This window comes from Serinus canaria, chromosome Z, assembly GCF_022539315.1.
Source record: "Serinus canaria isolate serCan28SL12 chromosome Z, serCan2020, whole genome shotgun sequence".
Taxonomy (NCBI): domain Eukaryota; kingdom Metazoa; phylum Chordata; class Aves; order Passeriformes; family Fringillidae; genus Serinus; species Serinus canaria.
Window position 1 is genome coordinate 62,412,049 of NC_066343.1, and position 13,468 is coordinate 62,425,516.

At 41.7% G+C, this 13,468-nt stretch overlaps 1 protein-coding gene across 1 annotated transcript in view; it reads left to right on the top strand.

Annotated features, from left to right (window-relative positions):
* PLCXD3 (phosphatidylinositol specific phospholipase C X domain containing 3) overlaps window positions 1–13,468 on the top strand; it is an 81,467-nt gene that overhangs the window by 44,833 nt on the left and 23,166 nt on the right. Inside the window, exon 2 of the mRNA XM_050986572.1 lies at window positions 1,920–2,628. Within this exon, the coding sequence (XP_050842529.1) occupies window positions 1,920–2,628 (709 nt within the window). The remainder of the gene's footprint in view (window positions 1–1,919; window positions 2,629–13,468) is intronic.

The window sequence follows — 13,468 nt, forward strand, 5'->3', positions numbered from 1 at the left end:
TAAAATAGTTTTTAAAAAGTATTTTAAACCAATATGTGCCCCCTGGCAGTGCTGGGGTCAGGTTTAGCTATTACCTTTTCTGCAACTTTGGGTTGCCCATATCTGTAGATCAGAAGATAAAAGACAAATGGTTTAATTAATCTTAATACCATTTTGAGCCTACTGCTCTAATCAGTTGATCAGGTTTGTACAGGTACTTAATCTGGCATAAAGCTCTGTAAAAATAAAATGGGCTTGAATGGACAAAGGGGGGGGGTTGCAAAATCCATCCCTTCCTTAAATAAAAAGCTGTGCCTTGTTTTAAACAAGACTGGATTTACTTGGATTTCTAGGTTAGTGCAGGTTACAGTGAGCAGAAGATTTAATGCATCTCATTGATTTTTCCTGTAATACTATTGATACACAGGTCACGGTTCTAATAATTTGTTTTACCATTAGAATTCTGTATGCAGATGTAGTCCCCAAGGATATCAATATGTAACCAGATACTGCGTGATCTAATCAGGTACTGTAGAAAATAATCACTTCAACACCTAGCAGTAGAAAGCTCCATCAAAATGGAAAAGTTATTTAATATTTAAAGCAAAATGCAGTTCAAAGAGACAACCATGAGAAGCAGGTGTGTACAAAATTTAAAGAGATTTCTCAGATTAAACAAAGCCAAATCCAAGCCAGGGTCTAGGATGATTTGTCATGACTCCATTTGTTGTTAAAGAAGAAAATGTTATAGCTGCTGCTTCTGTTTATAGGGTTTATTCCAGTTCAGGTAAGGAAGCATCACTCTCAGAAATTACTGACTAGCAAAATTTCGTTAATGTGATACTTACTTGCTACAGCATGCATGCTTTGGAAAGCAATTTTGAAAAGCACCTGCAAAAGCATTGGTGACAGACAAAGCATTGGTTCCAGTGCTCTGAACTCATTTTGATGTAGGATCTGGATCTCTGAGCGCCGAGTACTGCAGTCCATTTCTAGAATACAAGTCCTGCTGACTCTGAAGGAGTTTTGCAAGCAGTGTGTCTCAGGCTGAGCAGCAGACCTGCTTGCTGCTGCGAGTCTGACCGGAACCATCTATGGCTGGAACAGCAGGAGTGTGGCTCTGCCAGCAGCTGGACAGTGTTTCTGTGTAACTGCCAGGTGCAAACACCAGGTGTTCAGCAGGGTAATGGTTGACAGAGGTGATAAGCATCTCCTAGGGTCAGCTCATATCTCCATATAACTGCTTTCATGTTGATGTCTGAATGCTGAGTATTGTTAATTGTGGCTTTTGTCTGAGCTCCTGAGTTTTATCTGTGGAATGCAATGCTATTCTTGGCTCTACCTCTTGTACTTATTTAGCAAAGGAAAGTAAAGAATTTTAGAAGTAAATTTAAGAAGGAAAACCATTCAGTAACTTTGTGTATGACCAGATGAGACTTGATTTAAGATAAAAAATAAGACATTTATGTTCCTTGACATTATTCCAACTCCTATTTTATCTGGCTATAAAGGTGTGTGTGGAAGAATATTGGTTTGCTTTGTTTTTTTTTCTTTGGTTCTACAGACTAGACAGTGCACAATTCAGTGTGCAGGGCCAAACTCTCCTCCTTGGCTCAAGGGATTTATTTTGTGACTAGCTTTGCTACCAGGATTGCTTTGCTCTTCAGAGACCACTGGGTTCATTGAGCCTAAAGGCATAAGTAAGAGCTGGAAGAGAGTGACTGAGCATCTAGATAAGCAGTGAAACAGACTTTTTTTGCAGTTTCTACAGTGTGTTGTTGGGGCAAATGTTGCTAGACAAATGTCAAACTGTTGTTTAAGGAAAGTGTGATAGAGGTGGTTGGTGGGCATTGGTACAGGTCAGAAAATTATTTTCATTGAGAAAAACCCACTAAAGACTTTTAATATATTTTTTATAATTTTTCTCTCTTGTGTTTTAGGGTCTCATGACTCTTTTAGCTTCTACATTGATGAAGCCTCTCCCGTGGGGCCTGAACAGCCAGAGACGGTGCAGAATTTTGTGTCAGTTTTTGGGACTGTGGCTAAAAAGCTGATGAGGAAGTGGCTGGCTACACAGACCATGAACTTCACCAGCCAGCTGGGGGCAGGTATTCGGTACTTTGATCTCAGAATTTCCACCAAGCCCAGAGACCCAGACAATGAACTCTACTTCGCTCATGGTTTATTCAGTGCCAAAGTCAAGGAAGGCCTGGAGGAGATCAATGCGTTTCTCTCTGAGCACCCAAAAGAAGTGGTCTTCTTGGACTTCAATCATTTCTACGGGATGCAGAAATGCCATCACGAAAAGCTTGTCCAGATGCTCAAAGACACGTACGGAAACAAAATGTGTCCTGCTATATTTGCCCATGAAGTCAGCCTCCAGTACCTGTGGGAAAAGGAGCACCAAGTGCTGGTGTTCTACCACAGTCCAGTGGCCGTCGAGGTAGCCTTCCTGTGGCCAGGCCAGATGATGCCAGCTCCCTGGGCAAACACAACGGATACGGAAAAGTTGATTCAGTTCCTGCAGGCATCAATCACTGAAAGGAGAAAGAAAGGCTCCTTTTTCATATCTCAAGTAGTGCTGACGCCAAAGGCTAGTACGGTGGTCAAAGGGGTTGCAAGTGGTCTCAGAGAAACGATCACAGAAAGGTGAGTTTGTGGCTGGTAAGGTCTGCTGACTGTGCTGAATGTGTGTTGGTAGTGCTGTTTTTCCAATTCTTTTTAGAGGCGCTCTAGCAGATGCATTTCTTCCATGGTACTGTGGACTAGTCAGAACTTGGCATAATTCTAAAATATTTAAAGAGAAACACATTGAAGGACAAGCTTTTGCATCTTGAAAGAAAATCTGCCACTGATGCATAATGAGATATTAGGGGACTGGCTTAACCTTCTCTTTTTTCTGAATTCAGGTTTTACTAATTTTCCAAATGTGGTTTCTTACCATAAGCACTGAACATCATGTCTAGAATTCCCTTACCAGAAAATCTTATCTGTATGATCTAGAAAAATCTATCTGTATGCTCTAGATAATTTTTTATTTGTGCATCAGGCTTCAGATATTGGGTAAAACATAAATTTTTCCTGGCTCATCAGCAAAGCATGGTGCTGCAGGATTTGTAATTACACACCTCAAAGATGCATGGTTTCTCTGTCTCTGCACCATCACATATCGTATCAAAGACAGCACGACACCATTAGAGAGAATTTGACTTCTTAAAGACTTTCTTCATTTACCAACAGGAAAGAGATGGCAGCCCATTGTATAGCTTCTGTATATGGAACAGCTTGTTGAAAGGCCGTTAGTTGTTATATTACAAAAAAATATAAGTGCAAGACATGCATTATTTATACCATTCTGACTTTGATAAATCACAGCCAGTTTTGAGCTTAAAAGCATATATATGTGACTATGTTCTTGACAACTTGGTAGGAAAACTGAAATTTAATGCCAAGACCAAAGAGCTATTTTATCTTTTTCCTTAAAAATAAAGAAGGTTTGCAGAGTGTAAAAAAAAAATTACAGTGAGGGTCAGTGGCCTGCTAATGTTTTGCTCTTTGCACGGATGTGCCTCTGACAGGAAGGTCTGTTGGGAGAATATCCCCTTCTATGAAATGAAAGATGCGGTGTCTGCAAAGAAAACATACCTCATATTTGAGAAGGGTTGAGCTTGTTTTACAGCAGCTTTCCAAAGCAGCTCTTGACTTGAAAAAATAGGTAAAAACTTTACCTGACATGGTAAAACACTGACACAGAAGGTTTTATGAGCAGTGGAACGTGATTTGGAAGCGCTTGTATGACTGCACTTGCAGGTGTTGGTATACCCTTCATCTGTGTTTTAGGGGCTCCATTGGACTGGGGAGTCTCCCTCTCTCCTGAGTCTGAAGAGCACTTTTCTATACTAAAACACTGCTTTGTTGATGGATTTTACTGATAAGCACCTTGTTGTTAGGGAACTTTTTCCTCTGGTAAGCATCTTCCTGAGTGTTCTTTAGAACGTGAAGTAGGATGATCAGGAAACTAACAGGTTGTTCTTAAAGCTTCTTGTACCAATAAAATAGTCATCAGACCTCATTTTCTTCATCTTTGGCTTATAATGTGCTTTTTAGAAGCTGCTTGTAAAGCAAAGATTGAAATAGATGCTGAAAACATTTGACTGAGTTTTGAATGTCGTTGGACTCTTAGTATGCCTTTCCCAAATCTTGAAATTGTAACTACCTTCAAAAATCAATAAGTAATGGGGCTGAAAAACCTGGAAATGTTGTTTTGCCAGATTTCAATGGAGACTTTTCACATGATTCCCAAGTGTGTGGTCACGTTTCTACGTGAAAAGTTGTTTCCTTTTTTGCATAATTCTTTTAGCCATTATGAGAAAAATAGACCTTTAAAATAATCTCCAAGGCCAATATTTAGTCTTCCAAGTATGGCATCTCATTTTTAATTTTTATTTTTAATACAAAAATATAATGAGAAAAAATAGGCTTGGAATTTATGATAATGTTGATAGAAACTGTGCCTGTATTTGAGTTAACTGCTCTAAAAGTAAACATCAAATATATTCAGAAATGCTCCTCATTTTATAATGATTCTGTTAGAAATAAATAGGCAAGCAATTAAAAGATGAAGTACAGTTTACACAGTAGTATTTGCACAGTTGTCTTCAATCTCCCTGTCTTAATGTTTCAGTAGCTTAAAAATATATAATCTACACCAAAGGTAACAAAATGTACGTTCCAGCTGTGCTGTGTTTGCTATCTTGAACCATCACGCAGTAAAAATATTATTTTGTCCTTTTCAAAATAAATACTCAGATCAAATCCCATCTTTGTGTCCAGGTAGATAACATATGTGTTTTTGTTGCCAGTTACTGCATAGGCTTATACATTATACTGTTTTCTCCTTTTTAAGAAATGCTGGTGAAGAGCCTTACATTAAGAATGCAGCTATCTTACTTTTGGAAGCAGTTTTGTTACCGTACTTGGATGGGGTTCTTCCCTCTCATTGAATTTTAAAAGTATTGAATGCAAAGGAATAAGGTTAAATTTTTCAAAAAATTCTGGTGTAGGGGTTTGTTGTTTGGTTTGGTTTGGATTTTTTTCCCTAATTAAGTAATACATTTAAGAAATGTTCTTTTTGCATTTTGAATAAAACATATAGTAATTTCTTTTGTTTTGTTTCTCCACCTGCCAGGGGCCTTTTACATATTGACTTAGTCTTGAAAGTAAAGCAAAGTTTAGACCCTCTCAGATGCAATGAAACATGCCAGGTTTTGATCTCAGAAGTTGTTTTTTAATAATGAAATTGTTTATGATTTGAAGAGCAGGGGCTGCCTTAGAAGGAGAGCATGGTTTCCCTCAGTCACAGCATCTGTTGGACTAGGAAATCTGTGAGCAGACTCCATACAGCAATCCCATCGGGACTCCATTCTACTGTTCTGCAGCTTTCTTTGGGAAAGAGCGCAGTGAAATATTCCTCTTAGCCAAGATGGTTGGTTTAATGGCTTTTCATCATGATTGCCTGTGGTGGTGGAGGTCCACACGCACACTGCAGTAGAGCAGCCTTCCAAGGCAGCATATTTCAGAAGGGGAAGGGATGTTATTCCTTAGCCTGTTCCCTAGAGCACAGATATGCAAGCTGTGAGGCCCAAAATAACCTCAATTAAAAAACTCCACAAAAAACAGCAAAACATTTTCATGTTCCTAAGACTCAATTCAGTGAAGGTAGGCCAGGAGCTTTCTACTGAAAATGTTTGCTCAAGGTTTGCCCTCATAACAGGTAGTATTCTGTGGTAGGGTAATTAGAAAGAAGGAGAAATTAAAAGTTTTGAAACTTTCTATCCTGCACAAATATGTGAGGGCAAAGCTATTTCTTGTAAGGTCTTCCTGGGACCAGAGTTCAGTGTAACAAAACTTGGTAACACCGATTTCACCTTCACTGCTTGAATGAGGAGATTTGTTTGCATGTGTGCACATTATGTTTCTTGGATTTGATGAAAAACTTTGAGGACTATCAATGTGTTTCCAGGCTTAACATTCCTTTAAACACACAGTTTAGATGCCAGGAAATGCTCTTTGATTAGCAAACAATATATGCCAAATGAATTACATTTGCTGTGCTCATTGAATTAACTTCACAGTGAGGCATCTGCCTTCAGTATATCTGAAAGGTGGTTCTGAGACACCCTTTTGATTAGTGTACAGCTGTTCCTAATAATCTAGTTTGCTTTCTGATTTGCAGTGAAATTACTAATTTTATCTATGACACTTGAGACAAGCGTGATACTCTCTTTGTTGTCTCTGTTGTTTATTAATGTAGCAGAAGAATAGATCTCCTTCAGAGGATGCAGAAACCCTGTGATACTTGTAAAGCTTTCAAAAAATAGAAAGTAAACACATACCCTGCCGATTGTCACTTGATTTCCAAATTAATCTCTAAGGATAATGTTCCCTGTGTCTCACATATGACTAAATCCTTGCCTACCATGCTAAAGCTTCCTCCTTAGCAACCAAACCAAATTAAAAAAAAAAAATGTCCTGCACATGAGAATAAACCTTTTGAAATGAAGGCAAAGCATCCAATTCACACTATTAACAGAAGGGATGGTAAGTAGGCCACAGAAACTGTCAGGAGAAAATCCATCTCTGGGTACAGTCATGAACTAAGCAGAAACAGATTTAGCTAGAGTATGGATATTAGATGATTAGATGGATATTGTAGGGAGAATGATTCCTGAAGTTGCAAGAAGTAGGATTTTTCGAGTCATTTACTGATGGTGCCACACCTCCCTCAGCTGAATTTTTGAGTTTCTGTGTGACAGGAAGAGTGGGAATTGATCATATTTTAATCCGCACTCCATATTGACTGATGCCATTGTTAAACTATTTTATATGTAAAAGAAAACCATGGAAATGCAGCCGTGTTTTCCTAATTTTCTGCATTCTTCTGCATTGTAACCTTGATGTCTGTCTCCATTATAGATTTCCAGGAGAGCAGCAGGCTCCAGTGAGCTTGTTCCAATTTTAGGAGTTGAGAAGCTGATGTGTCAGCTCTTTAACTGCTGAGAGGTGAGAGGAGACTCAGTCCCTCACTAATGTGTGTGGTACAAGCACACCTGACCACACATGTTTGCCTTGGGATGCAGCTGTCTTTTCCTTTTTTTCTTTTTTTTTTTTTTTGGTTGTTATTTCCTGACCACAGAAGGCACAAAATGACATTCTGGTATATTAGCAAGCTATTCAAAAGAGCTCTGGGCAATCCAGACAAATCCTTAGTATTTCTGTTCTTCCTCAAACTATGCTTAATTACTTTTCCCATCTTTCTACACAACAGGCAGTCACTGTGTTTGCACACAGAACAGCACAGGGAGATTTCACTGGAAGAATCTATCCACCACGTCGGCAGGCCTGCACAATGAAACCCCCAATGGGCTGTGTATGTGTAGCAGCATTTTATCATGGACCATCTGTCTGCCTGAGAATTTTAGAACAGCCTTCCCACAGGAAGGGCTGTGTGGCTGTGTCTGATGGCTCTGGTCGTGAACTTGGAACGTGTTGAATTGTCACAAAATACAGGAGCACAGGTTTTTAATGGCTTTGCTAAGGTATTTATCTACATACCCAGTAGTAGCTTGTGGGATTTGGTGGAGAAAGAAGATGGGCATGGTGATCACCATGGTGACCTCTGAGATCAATGTCCTGGCTTTTGGGTGTTTGTTTGGGGCAGTCGTCCTGATGTTTTCTTGTGGCAGGTATGGATGTCTCACAGTTTCTCCCTCTTCTTGGTGTGCTTGCGAGTTTTATCATGATGTTGGGCATCAAAACACCTGCTTACAGTTACTGTGTGTGCTGTGTGACTGTTGTAACTATACTTTATGTTTTCCTGTCGTTGCACTCTGGGCACAGTGTGACCCTGCACATACAGACAGCAGCAAGTGCTTTTCATTACAAAATGTTCATTCTCTCAGCTCCACTGCTGTAAGCTGTCTCTAACATCTACTTGTCTCAAAGATTTCACACTTCACTCTTTATGGCTGCTGTAGTGAAATTGCAAATGTCTCATTAAGTCGCTTGGGTTTTCTTTGATCTTTCTGCATTACTCAGATCACTAAGGAAACTCAAAAGCTAGTAGATGCTAACAAGTGCTGACCCCAGGGAAAATGCATTTCCTAATGCTGGGCCTGGGTCTCGGTAGCTGTTTCTATCTCATTGGAAAGGAAATGGTTCCTTGATCCTTCTGCTCTTCATTTATAAGGTACAAAATGAGCCCAGAGATTTACACAAACAAGCTTTTCCAGATATATTCAGGAGGTGGTGTTCAAGCTGGTATTAATTTTCTGTAAACAAAGATGTTTCACGCAAACACAAGCAAATACAAACTCAGTAGATATGGCAACATCCATGTCTCTGTGTTGTGTTAGCTCTTGCATGCTGCAAACCACTGCTGAAACCCATGCTAGTCTACTTATAGCACTATATATGTAGATCTATATGCACATCCTTGTCACAGTTTAAGCAGAGGACTGGACAGTTCTGCACGAACTAACATGCTCATTATATGTTTGGATCAAACTTCCAAAAAAACCCCTTCCATTTTTAACCTTCTGACGCTGCTCCACGGTCCTAGAGGGGTAGGATGTGAATAGAAATGTCAAAACAAAATCCCGTCAGCTTGTGAAACCATGTTGAACATGCTGTATCATTTTTGATTGGTTTGAGCAATTCTCAGATGCCTCTAAAACCTTAGAGGGCTTTCAAATGCAATCTGGAGAGAATGCATCCCCACTGTCCCTGAAGAAGTCACGTGCATATCCCCAGCTTCTGCAGTGGGAATCTCCACTTGGCTGGTAAGAAAGATTTAAGACAGGAAGAGGTGGTAAATGAGCCTTAGCGACAGAAACCCCTAAAATTCATTTTCAGGAGATACACCAAGCCTGCAATTAATTTAGTTAAATGCTGCCCTGTGCTTACAAACAAGTAGCCTTTGTGGGCTGAGTGAGCAGTTGGCCATGCAGGCTACAGCCAGAGATGTGTTGGGTAAAGCATGCAGAGGAAGCAGTAGGGATTCTGGCACACAGCTGCCACAATTGTACAAAGAGATCACTGCATGAGGGGGGCTGGAAATAATGAAAGCAGGCAGGCCAAATGTCTTGTTGATGTATGATGCAGAATTTGCATGAGCCGTAAAAATGCTCATGCTTTTTTTTTGTTAAAGCAGAGGTGATAAGGTTTTTTCCCTAGGATTTTGGTAATGTCTTTGGGTTGCAATGAAATTTTTTCTTAAGGAGCCACTGTCACTGTGAAAGATGCTGGTTTCATGAGTAGAAATCCTTCAAATATCCAGCCTTCTTTTATTGATCTTTTCTTTACAATGTTTCTTTAGGGCAAATTTTTAATGACAATATTTTTCTCCAGGAATGATATTTTTTTTTTTTGGAGGAGGAGGGGAGGGCTAGGTCTAGTACACAAACTTGATGTAGTCAAAGTTTATAATAAGAATTTAACTGTAATTATAATGATACAATTGCATGTATCATTATAATATATATGATATAATATATATATATGTATAGTTGCCCTAGAGAGCACAGCCCGTTATATTAAAATGTCTTTCAGTATTTATTTCAGACACTAAGAAAAATAATAAAAGACATATCTATAAGATGCTGAATGATCATACAGTGGGATTTGACCTTTGGCAATATTGTAATACTGTAGCTGTTGATCTGAGGGTTTTTGTAGCTAAGCAACTGTCATCCAGAATGTATTATATCATAAAAGAGTATTAAGATATGAAGGAGACTAAGTAGTTAGAGTGAAATAGGAGCCATGGTGAGATGCAGGCACTTTCCTATTGAACATTCTTGTTTTCAGAGGTATAGCACAAAGGATGAACCTTACCATGATTTGTTCCATGGTGGAGTGTTGAAACCTGCACCCTGCACTCTCAGTTCTGTGAGCAGGCACTGTTGTGCAGTAAATCAAGTATGAAATTTGATCTTGGGTAACGGACACATTAATTTTGCTGCAGGACAGCAAAGAGGGACTGCCATGGATCTTTATTCTCTTCTTACTTGGATTTAGAATCAAAGACTCAAAAAGCTTGGAAGAGGTCTTGAAGATCATTGAGTCCAACCTTTGACTAAATACCATCATGCCAAGTAAACTGTACCACAAAGTTCTGAGTCCAGTAGTTTCCTGGACACTTCCAGGGATGGTGAATCCAGCACCCCTTTGGGCAAACAGATCCAATCCCTAATGACCCTTTCAGTGAAGATGTTCTTCCTGAACCTCCTGATGTCCAGCCTGAACCTCCTCTGGTGCACCTTGGGGCCATTTCCCATGTCCTGTCTCTGGTTGCCTGGTAGAGCAGGTCAACCTCACCGTGTTGCAACAGATATGCAGAGAGAAAAAATTTGACTGCTGAGCCTCTTTTTCTGCAAGCAAAACAACCCCACTCACTCAGCTGCTCTTCATTTGACTTACTCTCTAGACTTTCTCTCAGTTCTGATGCCCTTCTCTGGACTCAGTCCAGCACCTCCATGTCTTTTTTGGAGTGAGGGGCCCAAAGCTGGGCACAGGATTTGAGGTGTGCCCTCAGCAGTGCCCAGTACTGGGGACAATCCCTGCCCTGGCCCTGCTGGCCACACCATGGCTGATCCAGGCCAGGATGCCATTGGCCTTCTCGGCCACCTGGGCACACCCTGGCTCATGTTCAGCTGCTGTCACCAGCACCCCAACCCAGCTCCTTTCCAGCCACTCTGCCCCAGCCTGTGGCACTGCCTGGGGCTGTTGCTGACCCAAGGGCAGGACCTGGCACTTGGCCTTGTTGAACCTCACTCCATTGGCCTCAGCCCATTGATCCAGCCTGTCCAGATCCCTCTGCAGAGCCTTCCTGCCCTCCAGCAGATCAACACTCCAACCCAAATTATTTACATACTCTGATGTCTGAAACTGGCATCTTTGCTTTTCCAGTGAGACCTGTTCAAATTACAGCTCTGAGGCAAGGCTGTAATCCCAAATGATTGCTGCACGAATGGAAGTGCACTGTGTTGGTTAAATAATGGGAAAGTGGTCCTTTTGTCCAGAGTGTTCACTGCTGTTTCTCAAGGTTTGAATGGATATTGAAAAGAAACTTGCCTCCTTGTGAGCAGGCTTTTTCCTCAGAGCTAAGTTCATTAAGATTTGTCTTGGATTTGCGCGTCTTACCAGAGAAAAGCGACTACAGGGCCATCTCTCTGTTCCCTGCTTTTGGCTGAGGAAAACGCTGAAACAGTGAGGACTTGGCTCCCCACGACTTTCCATACTCTCTCAGCTGACCTCCAGCTGTGTGGGTCTTGTGCCACCCACCCCGTGTCAGGAGGAGGATCTGCCTCTGCTGAAGGAGCACTGTTGTCATGTCCTTTCCTTAGCCCCTTTCTTCACCTCTCTCCTCCCACATGTTCTTTTTACCTAGATTTGCTTTTTTCCTCTAAACTATTGCAAGTAGTCACCCCAGCTGCTTAATTTCTGCTTCAGCTGCATGTGAGTTGCTGGTTAGGGTTTGGGTGATTAGGGTGAGAATAAAAACCTGAAGCCAGAATGTTACCAGCCTTTAAAGATGGTAAAGATTTAGGAAAGGATGTTTCGTAGGCAGGGATGCTGTTTCAGGCTGTTGTCAGGAGCCAGGCTGGTGGTCCTGAACCTCATTGCTGGAATGTTGTCAAGGTACTTGTGTGTTGTCCAAGACTGGTGCTGTTCCCTGAAGAGTAGGAGCACGTGGCATGGGGAATGTCTGTGCCCAGTTTGTTAAGCGTCCTTCTGCTAGAGGTAAAGGATAGGACTCAGCTGAGAGATGTGAGCAAGGTCCCTGCAGCGACACTGCAAACAAGAGCAGTGCCTTGCCTCTTGCCCTCTTTTCACACCAGGCACAATGAGTTCTTCTGAGCCTGTTGCTAATTGCAGCTCAGAACATTTGGCTGATAATGATCTGTCTTGCCTAGTGGCATTTGCTGCTGGCTTCCTCTCTCCATCAGACAGCGTTTCACTGCTGTTAATGTCTGGCTGTGCTGGAACAGGAGAAACGTAAATCCAGATGAATGGTTTTCTCTTGGTGGAAAGCACCCTCATTTGAGCTCAGCAGTCTGAAGAACATTTGGGGAAGTATTATTCCATGTGATGAACACCTGGTTTGTTTGGTTTGTTTTTTTCTTCTAATCTATTTCTAATAAGAAATACAGATGGACTGTTTGAAAAATACTTTTCGGCTCTGGAAGGACAATGCTTTTTCCTTTAGTAACTGGAAGTAGCCTAAAGAGAGCTACAAAGATGCTGAAGAGCCTAGAGGAGATACCGTATGAAGAGTGGCTGAGTTCACTTGGCTTGTTCAGCCTGGAAGAGACCTCATAGCAGACTGGAGATTCATCACAAGGGGAAATGGAGAGGCAGGACTGGTCTCTTCTCTCTATTCACTGTGACAGGACCATGGGAATGGCATGAAGCTGTGTCAGGGGAGGTTGACGTTAGATACCAGGACAACTTTGTTTACCTGGAGGGTGGCCAGGCACAGGAACAGCTCCCCATGGCAGTGGTCAGAGCACTAAATGTGATGGAGTCCAAGAAGAGTTTGGACAATGCTCTCAGGCACAGGGTGTGACTCTTGGGGTTATCTTGTGCAGGCCAGGAGTTGGATTTCGATGATCCTTGTGGGTTCCTTCCAAGTCAAAAGATTCTATGATTCTATGAAATAATGCATTGGATGGACTGATATCCAGGGTCAGTTATTGTAATTTCTTCTCAGTAACTTTCTTGATTCCTCTCCTGCTAACAGCCAGCACTGACTGTACCAGCTGCCCAGAGAGGGTGTATCTCTGGAGATACAGATTCACATCTGCTTTTTGAAGTGGTGTGTGTGTGTTTCTCCAGGCCACGCTTTGTGAGCTCATGTTGTCTCTTAAATAATGTCTCTGTTGAGGAACATTATGCCAGTGCACTGGGTGGCAGCTGTGCCGGAGGTTGTGCTGCCCAGCAGATCTACCCCTCTGTCTGTGCTGAGGCAGAGGTGTGCAAGGTCTGTCTGCTGGCCTTTGATGCAAGTGCTTAACCAAGGCTGACCACCATTAGCCTCTGGTGTGAGAAGTTTCCTGGAGGAAGAGGACTGCAGCATCTCTGTGGTGAATGTGCAGCTTGGTCTGCATTCCACGAAACGAGCGTAAGCTGCTGCAGGCACTCTCAGGCACCATGTCTGGCTGAGGTGGCAGGTCTGCTTTTCCTTGTGCTGATGAAGCAGCATGCTCAATGCTATGATGATGGAGAAGGGAATGACTTCTCTGGCAGCCTTTCTTCCCAGATATCTCGAATGAATTGGCATTAAAGCAGGGAGGAAAACCACTATAAGAGGGAGATCAGATATGTATTCTTTTCAGGAACTTGGTAGTATGTAAGTGTATGAGACCTGATGAGATGCATCCTAAAGTCCTGAGGGAGCTGGCTGTTGGAGCACCAAGCTGCCGTCCAT